Raw genomic sequence first — 19,730 nt, 5'->3', positions numbered from 1 at the left:
ACTTTAGATAGTGATTTAGTATGCAATAGTGATTTAGACTCTTGTCTGTACAGCTCAGAAAAGAAAAATGAAAATAGAAGCAAACAGTGAATATTTCATTAAACACAATTCTGTTTCTCTTGTAAAAGTTTTTATTTCTCCATAGAAGTAATCTAAGCAAACACTCTAACAACTAATTTTCTGAAGGTTACTGTAACCTTGTTGAAACAAAGTCCTTACATTACACTTTGTGTGAGAAACACTAAGCAGACAGAGCTCTTATTCACCTACTTCTATTAGGTGCAAAGAAGCAAATAAACAAAAAAGACATGCAAAGGTTGCAGCTCGGAGTTCAGCCTGCATGATTAAAACAGATACAACAAAATATGTTTTATCTGTTTTCCATTGAAACAATATATGACAAAGTAAAATCTGATATGAACACGTGTTGACAGAGCACCCGTGACATCGAGGGTCACATTTCTGGCAACATTAACGCCCCTCTAACTATTCTGGCAGAGCAACAATGCACTATTGTCAGTGACCAAAACAATCTAACGAGGACAGACAGACCTTTCTTGGCTTTTATGTAAAATTATGAGTGGTCAATTATCTCACCCTGCCATGACAGTGATTAAATGTGACTCTGCCTCTCATTAGCCAAATTACTCATCTCATAAGCAGTGAACACAAGCTAATCCCTAATGACACAGATGGCAGGTCAGTTTCCAATAATTTAGATGGTCCAATGATTCTGATTTAGTTAGCAAGTAGTAATTATAATCTGTTGTCTGTACTTTAAAGGCATGAAATAATTATGCTTTTAGCTGCCCAGCTCCCAGAGTCCATAGATACTTTATAAGAAAAAGGGTGTAGTTTCAGTGGAGACATGATGGTGCTTTTATTCTTATGGGAATTTAAAGTAACAGATGTTTTGGAAATAGTCTTATTTACCTTCTTGCTGAGAGTTAAAGGCCCAGTGTGTAAAATGGGTTGAAAACCGTTGGAAACAGTGACATCAGTGGTCAAATTCTAGATTGCAGGGCTCACTCGCTCACCCTTCCCGTCGGGTAAATGATGGTGGCCTCGTAGGGACAAAAAGCCTTGCGCACGAGTTTCTCAGGAGTAGGTCTATCTAGCGACGAGGTGAATGTTTATTTAGAAATCTAAACCATGTTACGATATTGTAATGAATCCCTCACGAGCAGGAGACCAGAGGAGCATTCGGGAAAAAGGCCCGTTTATTTGAGCACTCCAGAAACTCCAGTAACACTCCACTCCATCCCAAACTCTGATTCTTCTACATTAAAAAACACTTTTTAACTTTACACACATACTCGTTTACGATACTGAGTGGGGACCCCCCTCCCCTCTCTGCTCCGCCAACCTCCAGCCCGCACACTGACTAACAGCGTAGCCGGTAAACAGTGCTCAGCTGTTTATTTAGCCTAGCAATATCTCCGGACTATAGCAGCTGCAATGGACGACTTTGAACGCAATTTTGAAGAGTTTCTTGTAGCGGACACAGACCCAGAGCCATACCTGTTTGAGCCGGAGCATACAGATGAGGAACTCCATGTGTTTGATGCTGAGCGGGCGAGAAGAGAGGGTGAATGCACAGAATGGGATTCGGTGCTACTGCTACCATCGTTGGGGAGATATATCACCAGGAGGGAAAGTGCAGCAGAGAGTGCATCACAAGGAGTGAAGTTGCGTCGTCTTTTCCTCGCAGATGACGGTTCGGGTTCATTCTCTCCTGTTGCGTGGTAAGTGTGGTCCATTCGCAAACTTTATAACTAAAAAAACTTTTCACTACTCTCTATCGACGAACTACTAACACTCTGCTGTTTCCTCCTCCTTCTTCCTTCCTTCCGCTGTCTTTGTTGGTTCATTTATACACGCAAAACACGTTCTCTGGCTGGCTGGATTGTCCACTTGGTCTGCCGTACATACATGGTGGCGCAAGATGGCGACCTCTCTAAAGCAAGGCCCTTGAGATATATATATATATATATATATATATATATATATACATAATTATAAGGCTACGAAAACCAAACGAATTTTATTTTATAGCGATCATACACTTGTATAAACATATTAATGGGTAAAATATTCAGATTCAGATTCAGATTGACAATAAACCATGCCAAATATTACACACTGGCCCTTTAAATACCAGTCTCACATCTGTATGCTATGTGGGTACAGCCAAAGGTTGGTTAGCATAGCTTGGACTGGAAACAGGGAAACAGCTAGGCTGGCTCTATCTAAAAGTGTTAAAAATGGCTACTACAAGACTGCAATAATTCGATATAACATGTTAATCCATGAGCTTTAAAGGCACTGATAGTTTTTTCCCCCTTTTTTCCCGTTGCACAGAGCTAGGCTAGCAGTTTTCACCTGTTTTCAGTCTTTATGCTAGGCTAAGCTAACCAGGTGCTCGCTGCAGCCCCATATTGAACAGATATAAAAGCAGTATTAACTTTCTCATTCAACTCTTGGCAGGAAAGCAAATGTTCAAATATTTATTCATGTTTTGAGCACCACTTGACCCTAAACTTTGAAAAAGGTATCAGTCTGTTCAGGTGTCTACAAAGTTTGGTATATACTACAGCTTTCACATGAGACACCATTTTACAACCTTAAGTGGCTTCTTGTCACATTCCTTTTTTTAAACTGAACCACTCATGTTGGTGGCATTTAATCAAACGTTTGCATATAACTTCACTTGAGGAGTCAGTTTATTTTTTTGAGTGAATTTCCTCAAAACCACAACATTTTCTCACTCCTTGTTACCTCATCCCTTAATCTCATCCAGCTGCTTGACAACCTTTAGTCCTGTATTCCTGCTACAAAGCCCCTACACATTACTGCCCTTGACTTCATGCCAAGCAGTTCTCTTCCTCATTTTGTTTGGGCCTTCTTTCTTATTTATTCTATTTAAAGGAAAAGGGTATTTTTGGCATGGACCCATTTTCTCATGTTTTTGTGTCTAAGTGGCTTATGAGAGCAACAATTTTTGAAACTGGTCCAGTATGGAGTGAGATTGCTGTTGCTGGCATTCACAATATTGGCTACAATGTCACCGCTCAGGGCATTTGTGCAAAAAGCCCTTGCTTTTGCTACTGACAGGCTCAGATTATTACTCTTAGTGTGTGACAACATTATGGAAAGGATCCCGATGAGCTAGACATTTTTGTTAAATAGTAATATCCTTTTTGTTTAATCAAAAACAGCCCTAAAATCACTATCGCCAAACCCAGCAGACTCAAATTAAGTAAACTGTGATTTTAGGGTGTACAGAACCTGCAGTGTGTATTGTGATGACAAAAAATACTGTTTATTCAAATGCAGTCATGTGAGTTTGGCAATTGTGATCTGCAGGCTGTTTCTGGTTAAACAAAAAGGATCTTACTCTTAAACACAAAGGCCTGTCTCTGTAGGGATCCTTTCCATAATGTTGTCAGACACTTAAAATAACAGTCTGAGCCTGTCAGTGGCAAAAACAAGCACTTTAGTGAATGTACATTGCTGGTGCATATTGCCCTAAGTGGATTCATTGTAGCCTGGTTCGCTGCTGCCAGCTGCAGTTATCTTTGTCAATGCTGAACCAATTACAAAAACAGAAATGTAGGAAAATAGAGTCCAGGTTGAACAATGTCAAAGTTTCCCTTTAAGTTCCCCCAAAACCAGGCAGTCACCACGTCCAGGTGCCTCCAGGTTCTTATGGTCACAGCAATGCAGTTTTGTGTATCACCCGTCCCTTTCCTCTGGCCCGCTTTCAAATGCAGAGATTTTCTACTTCATACTACCAAACTGTGTGTATATTATCTGTATATCTTTTAGAAAACTGCTAACTAAATGTTGTTTCGTAATGACAGTGAAGGACCGTTTTATAACCAAGAGTAGTTTATGGCTGTTACATCATTGCTCCTGCGACAGGTGGGGAGGGGAGCAGATTCTTTAACTGCAATAAAATCACCACATTGTAAATAGCTGTTTAACAACAGAGAGCCTCCAAGAAAACAGCAACGTCTCAAGCCTGATTTTTTAAAAATGAATGAAGAAAACAGACTCTTTTAAGTTACAATATCTCACTGACACACCTACAGCTTTGGCAAAGCAATGTATGAAGTCACTATTGTTTGTGTGTGTGTGTGTGTGTGTGTGTGTGTGTGTGTAGAGAGAGAAATCAGTCATGAGTTTTATGAATGAATACTCCCGCCACACACACACACTCTCACACTCTCTCACACACACACACACACACTACAGAGGGTTTCATTTATCATTACAAGCACAATAAACAGAAGAGGATGAGGACACAAAACCATTAAAATGATGTCATGTCCTTTTGCTCTTTTCGTGCCGTTATGTAACACTTGTGTCTGTGCAGCTGTTCTTGTGGCTGGTGCCTTGTAAATCTACTAAGCAACAGAGGGAGTATTATTGGATTAATGGGGCATGTTGTACATGTGTGTGGGAGCTGTTGTGTAATAATTTGTATTCAGTCCTACTGTCTTTTATTTTTTTGAAATAAACATTTCAGGACTGTTTTATTTTGATGAAATTATTTTAGAAGTAGAACAAAGGAGAGCAATGTGGTTAAACCGTTTAAATGAAGATTTTCTAATGTGTCACAACATCTGACAGACCATTAAATCAATCGAGTCACCAAATAGCACTTGGACAGGACTTCAATAAGGCAGGACTTGTTATGATGTAGCTATTAAAGGATATGTGTGTGTGCATGTTTGTGTGGCTTCTCAGAACAAACACATTTACGGTCTCTGCAGGACACAGCTGATGGGCTGAGATGGCAGGTGGACTGTTGGGCAGCAAGTAATCAGTTCAGAGATTCACTGAATTAAGCTGAACTTTAACCACTTTAAGAAGGCCTTCAGATAAATGTATAATTACACAACATAAAACTGGAAGCAGCACTCATAACAGCCATGCTCAGTATTTCTTATTTTCAAAAGTTTTTCTTCCTCCAAAAACCAGTGTCATTACAAGTCTGAAGCAGTCTCAGCCATGTTACACCATCTTGAGCATGTTGTTGTGGGGTTTTGGATTGGACGTGGCCCCTGGTGGACTCTTGTAGTCATGGTGAGAGGAGTGTCATCTTACCAAAGCAAGATATATTTTTACACCATGTTGTTGCACAGTCTGCCTCGGCCCTCACGGCTGCCCTCTTTCCCCCAAACTCCCAGGAGCAGGACCAGGTGGAGAATGGTGCCGCACATGTAAGAAGTGTGCGTCACAACCACATTCTGTTTGTCTGGAAGCGTGAGAGAGTCGGCTAAAGCATGCTTTACTGGATCCATCTAAGGCAAGAGCGCCATAGCAGGTGAATGATAGATATGGGACACATCCTCACTATGCCAAAATGTTGTGACAAAAGTAGCAAACCATATTTGGCTTTTATCTTGCGAGACTGATCACATAGTTATCTTGTCTGAACCAACATGATTTAATTAGGACATGCTGACACTGGAAATTATAGCAACATTCCTTATTCCTTCCATATTGTTTTCTTTTTTTAATCTCCATCCTGGTGTCAAAAGGCAGTGTTCTGTCATACTGATTTTACATCAGTGAAAATCACCTCATGAGGAGTTTGTTTCTGTGTAAGCGTCAGAAATAAACAGTGGCAGGAGGGTTGAGGTATTTCTTTGAGGCTGTTCACGAAGCATTACTCAACTTAATGCAATGTACAACAGAGCACATGCCCCGCATAACTCAAGTGCTACGATGGAAACGTATAGCTGCGTGTTTATGCGTCAGATGAAACTGAAAACCTTTGTTGAGATCTCATCAGCTGAGTCAGTGCCACTAGTAAATTCTGACTCACTGCCATCATGGAAAGTGTATTGAAAATATCCACCATGTTATTGTGTTGTTTGGCAGCAGAACCTTTCACAGGAGAGGACGGATGGTTTTGGAACATGATGAACTTTGGGTCACAAGGAAGCCCGTCACACTATCCTATGCAAGATGGCAGTACCTGAAGTATACGACTGTAATCTTAGCACTGTCTTCTTTTAATAATTTCCCAATGATGCTTAGACTGTGACAACAAATTATATCATGCTTATGGAAAATCACACTTAATCCTGAATAGGAAGTATTTTTTACCAGACATGACAGCAGGGCTGGTATTGTTTTCACCTTGTGACTCTGTGTGTGTGTGTGTGTGTGTGTGTGTGTGTATGTGTGTGTGTGTGTGTGCATGTGTGATCAAGGCAAAATGTGGTCCTGGTGGCACCTATTGTGGTGGGAACTACTACAGAAGCTGTTTTGCCAGGTGTTAATTGTCAACGTGATAGAGTCACAACTGTGCAAGATGCAGTCGAGGAACTTTATAGATGTTTTCTCATGAGTTTCCCTTTCACACATGTAGCACACAGCAGGGGATTGTCTGTGTCAGAAACGTTCTCACCTACTGGAAATACTCCGTTTGGTTTAGGCCAGTGGGTTGTGGTCTAAAAGTGGGTCACAGGTCCATTCTGAATGGATTGCAAGTGACTCAAACTTTATTTCAAAGTACAGTGAATTTCTGCAACAACATGGTCAAACGCAAGTATGACGCTGAACAGAATAAACTGCGTGGACCTTGAACTAATGAATGAGGAGAAATTTGGACCCTGTGGCTGGACCAATTGGGAACCACTGGTTTGGGCAATGGATGGTGCCTGAGTAGACCGTGCAGGAGACAAGACATTACATGGATTACAATGTCACGTAGCCAGTTTGTAATTTGGTCATAAAGAACAGAGTCATCCTTGAATTGGTCTCATGATTTTGGCTTCTGCCATTACACCCTTTATTGTAAACTTTATTCCAGTTTTGTGCAAGCTGCATCATAGAAATCATCATGTCATCAACATACCAACTCATTTGCTGTGAATTCTCTGGACAAATAGCTGTGCAATTTACACATGAGCTCATTCTGACATTACGTAGACTTTTTACTTGGGAGCTGGCAGGTAAAGTCAGTTTAATGTACGATCGAACTGACACTGGGACATTTGCATTCTCAGATACAGCTCTTCTCTGTAATGTCTAGATAATTTCAGGTTTGCAATGCATGTGTGAAAGAGCCAAAGGCTGAGTTCAAGGATGGTCCCAGTAAGGGGGCCAGAAGTAGGGGAGTAGGAGGTAGGGAAGGGGCAAATGGCCCTGGCCCACATACGTCTTAAGTCACAGATCAGTGTATCCCAATTCCCATTACTTATTTGTTGGTGATATTGATTGTGGAGATGAAAACTCAAAAACATTTTCAATATATTTTCTACATTATCACTTTCAAGGTTGATAAATGTGTTTTGTATATTCTGTAGGCTGCAGGATACCGTTTGCAATGTAAAAGTTGTAATGTAAACCCTGAGAGATCACTATAGAAAAAACCCTCTGACTTTTTTCTTGGTTTCTTTTTTAGAAACAAACAGGTTTAATATCTACAAAAGCGGAACGGAACAATTGGCATAGCTTACAAGGCACAAGCAAACAGAATGTACAGTAATATAAGGGTGTTAACTGTATACAGTCTTTTGAGTGTTGACTTGTCTTGTTATGTACTGCTCCATTTTAGGAGGAGGTAAGGCTTCTCAACCAGAACAGTAAACACATAGCCGACCACCAGTGTGAGCACCAGGTGGCCAAGGAACATGTACATCTGAAAAAGACAGGAGGCGTCAAGTTAGAAAGGCTCAGACAAATAATAATCTAATTTGATATATGTCAGCATGGAGCAAGTGTGCTGACTTACAAAGTTGAGGTCTGTGTAGTGGATTGGGGTCTCTTGCAAGCCGATGTAGAGGATGATGAAGACAGGATGTGTCAGATAGCAGGCAAAGCTAATGTTAGAAAGAGGAACCCAGAAACCCTGTGACAAGAGGCTCTTGATGAAACCTGAGAAACAGTGAGAAACACAGAGGAAGATGTAGCACAGATTATACTCATGTTACTAAACAACAAGTTGGCAGACATGCAACTTATATCTTTGTATTCTTTTGTCTCATATTGCCACATCTGAACTTTGAAATCAAATTAAAATTAAACAGTGAGTTCCTGTATTATAGCCTGGTCAATCACATGATATAAAGCATGATCAAGTGCTCTGAATGCAGAAGAAACCAATACTTGAATATTTGTTACTATGCATATTTAAAATTGTATTTTGCTTTTCCTGATTATGGGATTTGGAACATCCCTGCTCTTGGTTTACCTCCGTAACCCTCCTCACAGGCCACTATGATCCAGGTCACAGCCAGAGCCCAGAGTGGCCTGTGCAGTCCCTGGTAGAGGGCATGTGGCACAGATGGATGAGCTGGGGTCTCCCTGAGGACATATGCCAATCCCACCACCACAGCCATGAGTGACAGACAGCAGAGCCAACCAAGCACCGCCTGCCACTGGATTAACAGCAAGAAAAGACAATCACATGAGTGTGACAGCAGCTTCATCTATTTTATGTATACTGAATCTTTTTGGCCCAAAGACCATATGATGTGTTAAAATTTCTAGAATAAAGAATAAGCTGTGTGTAGTGATCCTATCAGGGAAGTTCTCACCTTTTGCTTTAACAGCTGATTTTTCTTTGTTGTCAAGTATATTCCAGTCAAGATTCCTACTAAAAAAGGGCCATACCTTGTGTGGGGTTTCACATAGTAATACAATACGTAATTTTCAGATGTCCTGCAAAATAATAAAACAAAGAAATCAGTTTATTTGTTTGAATGTGAATGTATGGTTACTTGTTACTTTCTTTTACATTCACATTCTAAAAATTATTTGCAGATCATTGCATTCTGTTTGCAACTATTTTGAAATTGGGGTTGTACAATTAAGTTTGCTTTAGTTCAAGATCAACATCATTAAATCTTACAGTGTTGATGGCTGAAACACCGGCAGCTGCAGGAGTGCAGTTATAACAGCACTGACCACAGTGGTCATCAGCAGGAGGCCTCCAGCGACAACCACAAACACACCTCTGTTTCTGATAAACAAAAGACAGGATGAAGAAAAATTACAGAAATAGAGTTGTCAGTTCAGCTGTGGCCGAGTTTCAGAAATGTAAATTGTCCAAGGTAAGAACAAAGGACATACAGTCTGTAAAAATAGACCAGCAGAGGAGTGGTGGCATAACACTGGAAGTCCAGAGACAGGTACCATGTCCAAGGAATACACTGAGGAGAGATTGGGAAAGAAAATGATAAGCAATAGATCAGCATAGATGTATTTCAAAATAGAATCAGAGGTACTGAATTATTGCTTAAACTTACTATCTCATGGACTGGGAGCAGGTTACTAATCAACAGCAAATTAGCCCACCAGTAGGTCTTACAATCCATCAGCGCATCTATAAATGGAAACGAGTAGGGTCCCCACTGAATCAGTGAGATTAGGCTGATGGTTAGACACATGATAAACAGATGCAGTGGTTGAATCCTGCAAAAAAAGGAAACAAAAAGAGAATTCACGTTTACATTACTGGCTTTAGATCACACATCTTAATCATAACGACCAACATACTGTACCTTTTAATCCTCCTGAAGAGGTAGTTAGCGATCAAACTGGGACTCAGTTTGTCTTCAGCCCTGTTGATGGAGCCCAGCAGAGACCTCGCACTGAGCAGACCCCTACAACACAAACGCTGCTCTAGAAACTGTTTTTACAGACACACATTGGTTTTAAACTTTCTGTGGTGTCAGTCTCACCCGAGCAGTAAAAAGGTGTCCACAGCCAGAAAAACAGGCCCGCTGATGGAGAGCACATGCAGAGGGCTGCTTTCAACTGTTTTCTTCCAGTTTTTGTAGTTGTCTGCAAAAGAGATGATGCAAGATGTCAAAATATAATTTTGCAGACTGAATGAGCATGTGGCAGGCTTGTCGTACCCAGATTGTTTATTACGGGGAACTGTGCAGAGTGTCCACACATGATCCATAACAGGCTGAGAACACGGATGCCATTAAGGGAGGAGTAGCCTCCTCCTGGGATGGATGAGGAGGTGCTTAATACACCCTGGCTGGTGGTCTGTAGAGAGAACGCCTGAAGGCACCGGTACACACAGCTTTGAGGAAAACGCAGTGGAGTGCGCCTGGTACCTTCTGAAAGACAACATTTAATACACTTTTCACCTATCTTCTATCACAGAACAGACTTATGCTAGTGATGCACCATCTGGCAAACATCTTGAGGAAATCTTAGGGAACATGTACTTAAACAAAATCACATAATACACATTGTACATACGACTACTATTTTCCTCTGAAGTGCTGCTATTTATATCGCTACTGGAGGAGCTGTTGGTCTTCAGGGTCCCATAAAGGTTCAGGCCAGTGTTTAAACAGGAAGACGCCGCTGTTGGACTGACCTCTCTGTTCCGGTGCCACCGTATTATAGCTGTAAACAGGGTAGCTGCAAGAGGAATTGCTACCATTGTACAACACACAAACCTGCAGGAGAAAAGGTGTCTGTGTTAGGTGACGACTCGCCAGTGTAAGAGACAAAAACAGAGTGAAGTCCTGAAATTCTCCAACTCAGTTTCCACATGCAGATAAGACAGTAGATACGTTAAAACAAGTCACATCCAATCATATACTGACAGACAGGTGACATCTGATGCATCAGGGGCAATGGTGTTGGGCAAGCAGTGGGTCATGATCATCTCCTGAGTGGACTGATTGACCAGGATGGGAGGTAAAGGAGGGATGAGGGACATCTTACCAAACTGCAGTCTCCCTGTAAAAAGGTAAAACAAGTCACAAGTCAAACAAAAAGACTAACTGAGTGACGTTATTCAATGAAAATAAATCTTAAAATCACTGACCGTACAGGACCAGCATTTCCACATCATCTTCCCCACAGGAGTCAGGAACACAAATGCCCACAAAGTACTGGACTGTTCCCTATGATGGTGAAAACACTTTGTTCAAAATCTAAATCAGAATGACATTTTATCTTGTTTAATTACACTGTTTGTCGTTACCTGCCTAAGGAACACCTGGCAGTACTGTCCAGAGAAGGCGGGACCGTGTGCAGAGCGACACTGCTGCAACAGGCCAGGCTGGTTGGCATTGCCTCCTTCAACATTGCTACCCAGCTTTCCAAATGCATCGTACACTGTCAACACACACACGCAACACCAGACAACACACAAGTGCAACTTATTATGAAGAACAAAACATTTACTCTCCAAAATCCTTTAAAAAAAAGAGACCGAATTCAGAAAACAGAACATGTTAAATGTAATACTGAAGACTGATTGTGATTGCTCCCTTAATTCAAGTAAAAACATTTGGTGACTCTTTAAAACCCTAATTTAAAGCAGATTTAAACCACACAGGGGACATGTCCCCCTCAATATTTAGAACCTGTGAATTTATCTCAAACAATAAAAACATGAAAGGATCAAATGATTCTGACAAAAATAAAGACGCCATAAAACGTATAAATTGATGTGTAAAAATTCACCAGAGAGTAAGAAAAATAAGTGTTTGATGCTAAACATTTTCTGGAGGTGGATCCCCAAACCCTGTTTCATATGTGTGTGTGTGTGTGTGTGTGTGTGTGTGTGTGTCTCCCTGTATTATCATAAGAAATCTATGCCCTTGCAAGATGTCATTTGATTTAGCATAAAGTTTTCAGTGTCCCTTACACAACTTTGTTATACATTGTAAAAGATGAAACTGTACAGGCTTATGTGCTTGACGTTAGGGGACTTAGTCCTATCCGTGGTGCATCACATCCTCATTTTTGTGACATCTGTGTTGCCAAGGTTGTTGTTTTGTTCTTCATTTCCTTCCTTGTATACAAATTATAACTTGTGTTGTTTTAGTGTGTACTTTTTTTACTCTATTATTTTTTGTATTGTATGTTACTTTCTTGCTCCCTGTATTTGTCTCAATTGGACATTACTTTATCTTGCCTCTGTGTTGGATACAGATCGCTGCCTTTGCGCTGTGCTTATTATCTGTCCTTGAAAAAGAAGAGAAAAAAAGATGAAAGTGTGCAAAAAATAATATAAAACAAAATAAAATGAAATACAATAAAAGAAAGAAATTAGTTTTTTTTTATGAATTTACAGAGGGAATTAAAATACTCAAAATGTGTCAACAAATGAATATTTTTTATAGTTATTTATTTATCATAAGAGGAAAAGGCCAAGCCGGGATCTATAAACGATTATTTAGCCTAAAAAAAGGTAAAAAAAATAAAAATAAAAATAAAATAAAATAAAATAAATAACAAAAAGATGTGATACGCTAAGAGACACGTTTAAAACAGCAGTGAAACAGCGCCCCTCTGTGTTGGGACGGTCAGATGTGGTACTGCACCCTTATTACAGGTGGTGAAGACCAAACAGGTGAAGGTGTTTACGTTGATTACTGTCACACAACGAGACACGGTCCATATGATGCGACAGTAAAACTGCTAATGGACAGGTTTTTGGAAAAGAAATTTAGAGGTAAAATCTGAAGTCAAACTCAGACTTCACAACAAAACAACAATAGGTAATATTTAAACGACACTAGAGTTAGCTTGTTTTTCAGTGCTGTCAGTTAGCCGTGTTGTTATGAATCTAACGTTAGTTAGCTAGCAGCTAGTTCAGTAGTGTTAACCATCTGAGTAACAAGTGTAAAGACATGGGACATGGATATGGACTACTTCATCTCTATGAATAAAAACAGGACGGTCTTCAAGGGTGAGTCAAATACTCTGTCTGTCTGTCTCTTTTCTCACAGTTGTATATCTCTGTGGTTGTCTGTTTTGTCATTATAAAGTGATATAAGTGATACTCAACTTGCTGCCCTCTAGCCAAATCTGGCCCCCGATAGGCAGCTGCTGGCCCCCCAATCATTTTCTAATTCACAGTGATAATAAATTGATTCACACCTGGGTTTATTTTCGTAATTGTAATATACTGTGCCAGAGTGCAAAAAAAAGCATCAAGAAAATGCTAGGAGAGGACCCTAACAGAGGTCCAGTCTGTGTACACCTGACCTATGCAGGACTGCTGCCACTCTCCCGAGGCCTCCTGTCTTTTTGCAAAAGTGGCCCCCAGGCAAAGCAAGCTGAGTATCCTTGGTGTGCTTTATACATAGACACAGCCACAGTGTTAGAGCTAGCAGAGTTTTAAATAACATGTAATTTCCCCAATTTTACATTTACAGCTTGTTCATTCACCTGCTGGTTGTTTGTAGCCAGAGTAGAAGGTCTGCTAGTTTCCTGTGAGTATTCATTCATTCCTGTTTTGTTTTTAGGCTGTGCTGTATAATGATGATAATAACAATATACTTTAGCACCTTTCGTACACAAATTGCAGCTCAGAGTGCTTTTCAGAATAGACACTTGAATTGGCAGACCATTAAAAGAACAATTAAATGTTTTAAAATGAGGAAGAATGTAAAATAAACAGTTATAAGCAGTTTTGAAATAGCAACAGAAATGATAACCACTTTCACCATCATAATAACAATTGAAATCCTTTGTATATTCTTGGTGTAGTGAACATTAAAAAGTAGCTGCAATACTGGGGGCTTTCTTATAGGCCTACACCTAGATAAGATGAAGAGATAAGATTGGAAGTCCTGTATTTGATACATGCATTGATGTTTTTCGATGTGAACATGTGTGCTTAGATCTTTGTAGGCTTTATAAGAATGCATATTTATGCACATTTCTTTTTGCATGTGAATGTAAGTCTGTTGTCAAAGTTTACTGTTACGTGGAATGGTACTACAAATCTCATTGTCCTGTTTAGTAACATTTTTATATGGCATGTCTAACTGATGGCTACAGATCTACAGATCCACACATGGATAAAGGAGCTCAGTTTCAAAGTTAATGTAACTGGCTCCTCTAAAAGAACAGCAGGCCCCTGTACTTTAAGTGAGTCTGCCTGACACTCATTACAAAAATCTCAAGTGACTCTACAACTTAACATTCAGTATCAAAAAGCCTTTCAAAAGTCAGCAATACTTACTGAGTACAGCGTATTCCTTCGGCCTGTCTTGCTTAATTTCCCAGAGGAACGTGTTGGTGTCCTTCATACATCTTTGAGACACAGTCAAGGTCTTTGTATTTTCCAGCGCTATACTACACCCTCCAAACAGAATAAACGCCATCCAACCCAGGGCCATGTTTAGGACTGACTGCATCTTTTTAGTGGAGAAGGTATTTAAATAACATTAGAGGGGACACATCATCATGAAGAAGGTATAGCGTGAAATTCATCTTGTATGGGGGGGATTGAAAAACTGCTTTGGGAACTGCTTGTGATCTTCCCCACCTGGTTTTCTATGTCAGGTGTGAACAGGATTTGGTTACATGAGGATGAGAGGTGAACAAAAAGATGCAGGCTGTGATTATGGTCACCACACAGGATCAGAATAATTAGAGTGCAGGTCTAATAATGATGGATACATAGTGTTGGCCTGTAGTCCCATCACTACCACTGCAAAGACACATGTTTTACAGTGGTATCAGTCTGATATTGATTCTTCTAATAATTTTAACATTCTTTTACTTAATTTTTTGAGATTGTTTTTACAGGAACTGTGTGTCTCAGGCTAGAATACAAGAGAGGCAACACAGTCAAGTAATTAAAATATATTAACAATGGCCGCTAGAGGGTGAGCTTGTCCTAAAAACCTACATGAATTGCTGTACCATGCAGTAGTGAGGGAAACCATCTATACACATTCAGTAAAATGCTATATGTTACATAATTCTAGTTTTTGTGCCAATGCTAGACAGAGATGATAATTTAGTTACCCAATGGCTAGGTCAGTAGACTTACCTGAGTCATTTTACTTTACAATACAAACAAAACATTGTTCATGTTTCCTGTTTTATGCCCAGATTGTGGAATGAAAACATGCTTCATGTAGCTGGTGCTGCTGTGACCAAACAACTATCTCCTAGAAATTACATTAATATACGAAATAATTTTGTCTTGAAGGAATCATAATTTATTTTTCTGTGTTATGTCCACTGAGATGTTCTTTCCTGTGCAGTCCAGGAAGTATTACAGAAGTGTCAGAGGCTTTAACGCTTTGGTCAAACCAGCATTAATTGATTTTTGGCCTCTTGGGGGCATTCGATAAGTTGTAAAACAACAGTGATATAGTAGCACCTTATAAGGTTGACGTGGCAAAGTTCACACGATAAGACATTTGCCTATTTACCCTTTTAGGATATATGGAGCCCGATATCATTTATTTGGTGACCTGACAAATGTTTGTTGAACTCTCTTAAACTCTCCTTTTAGCTCTGTATCTGTCCACACTAGGGTTTTTCAGGGTGTGACTGTCTAAGGTGTGTTCACACTGAAGGTGATGTGAGTGTTTCACAAGGCACGATTACAAAAAAAGTCAATGCAAAGACATGAACATACTCACATTTGCAACAGGTGACATGAATGACGTGATGAGAATGATGCTCAAATTGAAAAATTTCAACTTGAGCATCATTCAGTGTGTGAGATGCTGTATCACAGAACTCTATCAGCACTGAGATCAATTTGAGATTCTCTTGACATAACCTAGCATCAGAAATGCAGGACAAACATTGTCGCTGTCTGTAGACACCCACAGATTTGCGACTTGGACTCTACAGAGACAGAACTGAAAATGAGAGGGCTTTAAGGTCAGTGAGTAAAGCCATAGGACTACTGATAAGTTCTGAGAATATGTATTTGTGTCTTGCGTAAGCTATTTTGTTGAGTTGCTTTCTAAGCTAAATGCTCTGGGTAAGTTAAGTTGGTCTTTTGTTGTGTAAAGTAAACAATGGAAGGAATGAAGTGGTAATGTGCTGCTGTGACAGAACATTGTCATCTTTGTTCACTCTGGTTCAGAGCATGGAGCCTCCGCTTTTACTGTGTTCATTCACTTTATTCTAGCTAGTAGTTGTACTACACTGCACACTATGTTAGCAGTGAGCTACCTTCCCCAGTTAGTTAGCATGAGTGGTACAGCTGGTAAGGTGCAAGAATAGTGGCTGTATACGCATGAGTAAGGTGATGAGAAAATATGCTTGGCATTGTTGTGGAAACCACAAGAGCTTAAGAATGTGATGCTTCTCAAGGAAGTTCTGCCTTTTGTTTTTGCATTTTTTACATTGGCCACCATAGTTCTTCTTCACACTTGGCATATGGGAATAGTTGCAGTTGGTTGCAATCTGCAGCCTCACTTCTAGCTGCCACTAAATTTTATTTGATTTGTTTTTTGGGCTTTTTGCCTTTAATTGACAGGAGAGAGTGAAATGGGGGAGTAAGAGAGAGTGGGGGGATGACATGCAGCAAATGGTTGCGAGCCGGAGTCGAACAGACAGGAAAACCAAAACAGTGAGCTGAAAGACTAACCAAATACCACAATCTTTTTGTAACCTCAAACACTGAAAATGTTGATATTTTCCATTTCTACACAAACCTACAATGTTTTTAACCGTAACCAGGTGTCTTGAGTTACCTAAACAAAACCACAGCTTGTGTTTTAGTTTCCATAAATGGTTATCATAGAAAAAAACCCAACAAAAAACATCTTGTCATTTTGCAACTTTTCAGATTAGCTCATTGTAAATACTTTATTATTGATAAGACATTTAATCCATTAGGTTACTCTCAAATCATATTTTCTGTTTCAAATTAGCAATATAAAAAATATTTGCTCGGGGTGTTGGTGGCTTAGTGGTAGAGCAGGCGCCCCATGTACAAGGCTGTTGCCGCAGTGGCCGGGGTTCGAGTCCAGCCTGTGGCCCTTTGCTGCATGTCATCCTCCCTCTCTCTCCCCTTTTCACACTTAACTGTCCTGTCCATTAAAGGCAAAAAATGCCCAAAAAAAATATCTTAAAAAACAACAACATATATATTTGTTTATGAGACGGGGGTTGGCATTGAGGATTTGGGTAAAGTTAGTTATAGTTTTTATATCACTCATACTGAAACACTACAAAAGAGGGCTGTATGAAAGTCAGGATATTTATATTAAGCTTTGATTGCAGGACATTTAGATGTCAAACACCTGTTATCAAAATCCAGCATTTAGACTTTAGCTTTCGTGGTAACGCAGACACAAACAGACACAAACAGCACTATAACAGCATGAGTATGAATGATCATGAGAGGATTTCTGATATTTCCACAGAGAGGAGCTGATGTCTCATGTGCAGTCGACATCAGATCTTACCTCTGGCAGGTTTTATCATTTATTGACATAAAGCACAGCTTTGTACAGAAGCATCAGAAATGTCTAAAAACAGCAGCAGCAGCAGCAAGATACATTCTAATCAACAAACAATTCACAGACTGCTTCTCACATGCAGTTTTACAGCGCAAGATGGTTAAAGTCTTATTGTCAGAGTAGAAAAACTACTGTCCAAAATGGAATTGTGTTGTTTTTTTGTTTTTTTTTGGGAAATGCTTTGAAAAAAGATAGCGATGGAAAACAATCCTGTGATTCTCTCAACTTTCAGTAATTGTTCATTTAATAGAACTGGTTGTCTCGTATCAATAATTCAGTTTCACAGCCAAGTTTACATTCACAGAAGTTTTTCTTCTTTCCCAGTGTTATTTCTGTCAATGAACGCTCAATATGTCTTCACATTAAAACCACAAACTGAAGAAACAAGGAAGAAAATGACAATAATGACCTTAGTTATAAGACTGCTGTTAAAAGAAAGGCAAGTGCTTTTTATCATATTTTAAATATTCCGGTAAATAAACCTTTTTTTTTTCGGTGACCTGTAATTACAAAGAGCTGCCATATACAGTTTATATTAAAACAGGAATGAAACAAGTCTGACCATCTTGTACAAAATATAAAAGCTACAACAAATTTGGCCCACATATTAGTCTTTAAAAGACTCCTGTTCGGATGTTAAATGTTTTACATAAACATTACACAAAACTGGGAGTTTTAAACTCATTTCCAAATTTTTGTTCTGTATGTAATTGATATGTAAATAATTTAACAAGGGGGTAAGGAGATGCTGCAGAAAACAGGCTTTATCTTTGCCTAATATGCTCTGATATTTCATGTTATTTCACCTCAAAATGAATGCAGAGATTAGGGCTGCACAGTGAATCGAAACATTATTGAAATCGCAATATGGCCAAGTGCAATATCCAAATCACCAGAGCTACAATTTTTTGATAATGGTAAAATGTGTTGCAACATATTATTATAAATGAAGCATTGTGGTGCTACAGAGATGCCCCGGCCTAAAAAACATATTCTCGACGTAAGGGAACATTATTTGTATGGTACAGATCCCGGCAAAAATCACATCCTCATCATTTTCATATTTCTTTCAGTGAAAATGAAATGTAAAAATTACCATTCCCACTGAAATTGCAACTCATATCGCAATTGCAGTATCTGTTAAAATAATCACAATATGACACTTTTATGAGTGGTGCAGCCCTAGCAGAGGTTTTGTTTCAGGATCAATACTTTCAGGATGTCTTAGAAGGAAACCAGAGCCAGAGTTTTATGTAGAAGCTGAGGACGGCTCAGAGAGAATATCCATGCATGAAAATGAAAAATAAAAAAACCCAACCTGAAACATAAAGAATGTTTAAAGGGCCAGTGTGTAATATTTGGCATGGTTTATTGTCAATCTGAATCTGAATCTGAATATTCTACCCATTAATATGTTTATATAAGTGTATAATCGCTATAAAATAAAATTCATTTGGTTTTCGTAGCCTTATAATTATGCTTTTATATATATATATATATATATATATACATATGTGTGTGTGTGTGTGTGTGTATATATGTATATATATATATATATATATATATATATATATATATATATGTGTATATATATATGTGTATGTATGTGTATATATATATATATATATATATATATATGTGTATATATATATGTATGTATAGCAAGGGCCTTGCTTTAGAGAGGTCGCCATCTTGCGCCGCCATGTATGTACGGCAGACCGAACGGACAGTCCAGCCAGCCAGAGAACGCGTTTCGCGTGTATAAATGAACCAACGAAGACAGTGGAAGGAAGGAAGAAGGAGGAGGAAACAGCAGAGTGTTAGTAGTTCGTCGATAGAGAGTAGTGAAAAGTTTTTTTAGTTATAAAGTTTGCGAATGGACCACACTTACCACGCAACAGGAGAGAATGAACCCGAACCGTCATCTGCGAGGAAAAGAAGACGCAACTTCACTCCTTGTGATGCACTCTCTGCGGCGCTTTTCCTCCTGGTGATATATCTCCCCAACGATGGTAGCAGTAGCACCGAATCCCATTCTGTGCATTCACCCTCTCTTCTCGCCCGCTCAGCATCAAACACATGGAGTTACTCATCTGTATGCTCCGGCTCAAACAGGTATGGCTCTGGGTCTGTGTCCACTACAAGAAACTCTTCAAAATCGCGTTCAAAGTCGTCCATTGCAGCTGCTATAGTCCGGAGATATTGCTAGGCTAAATAAACAGCTGAGCTCTGTTTACCGGCTACGCTGTCAGTCAGTGTGCGGGCTGGAGGTTGGCGGAGCAGAGAGGGAAGGGGGGGTCCCCACTCAGTATGGTATACGAGTAGCCTATGTGTGTATGAAGTGTGTCTGTTATGCTAGAAGAGTCAGAGTTTGGGACGGAGTCTTTTAACCCCTGGAGTGTTACTGGAGTTTCTGGAGTGCTCAAATAAACTGGCCTTTTTCCCGAACACTCCTCTGATCTCCTGCGTGTGAGGGATTCATTACAATATCGTAACATGGTT

General features: G+C 39.5%; 1 protein-coding gene across 1 annotated transcript; it reads right to left on the bottom strand.

Annotated features, from left to right (window-relative positions):
* Positions 1-6,514: 6,514 nt before the first annotated feature.
* On the bottom strand, positions 6,515-14,129 carry oacyl (O-acyltransferase like). Its single transcript, XM_033647045.2, has 15 exons — positions 13,973-14,129; positions 10,976-11,109; positions 10,817-10,895; positions 10,593-10,728; positions 10,240-10,442; positions 9,882-10,094; positions 9,705-9,807; positions 9,525-9,626; positions 9,270-9,435; positions 9,094-9,173; positions 8,873-8,983; positions 8,559-8,682; positions 8,213-8,399; positions 7,754-7,896; positions 6,515-7,660 (listed from the first exon to the last, which is right to left on the bottom strand). The coding sequence occupies exons 1-15, from the start codon at positions 14,127-14,129 to the stop codon at positions 7,556-7,558; spliced, it is 2,043 nt and encodes a 680-aa protein (XP_033502936.1). The 3' UTR covers positions 6,515-7,555.
* Between the last annotated feature and the right edge of the window lie 5,601 nt (positions 14,130-19,730).

Source organism: Epinephelus lanceolatus, chromosome 19, assembly GCF_041903045.1.
Source record: "Epinephelus lanceolatus isolate andai-2023 chromosome 19, ASM4190304v1, whole genome shotgun sequence".
Taxonomy (NCBI): domain Eukaryota; kingdom Metazoa; phylum Chordata; class Actinopteri; order Perciformes; family Serranidae; genus Epinephelus; species Epinephelus lanceolatus.
The sequence above is the reverse complement of the archived record's forward strand: the minus strand, read 5'-3'. Positions and strand labels throughout refer to the sequence as shown.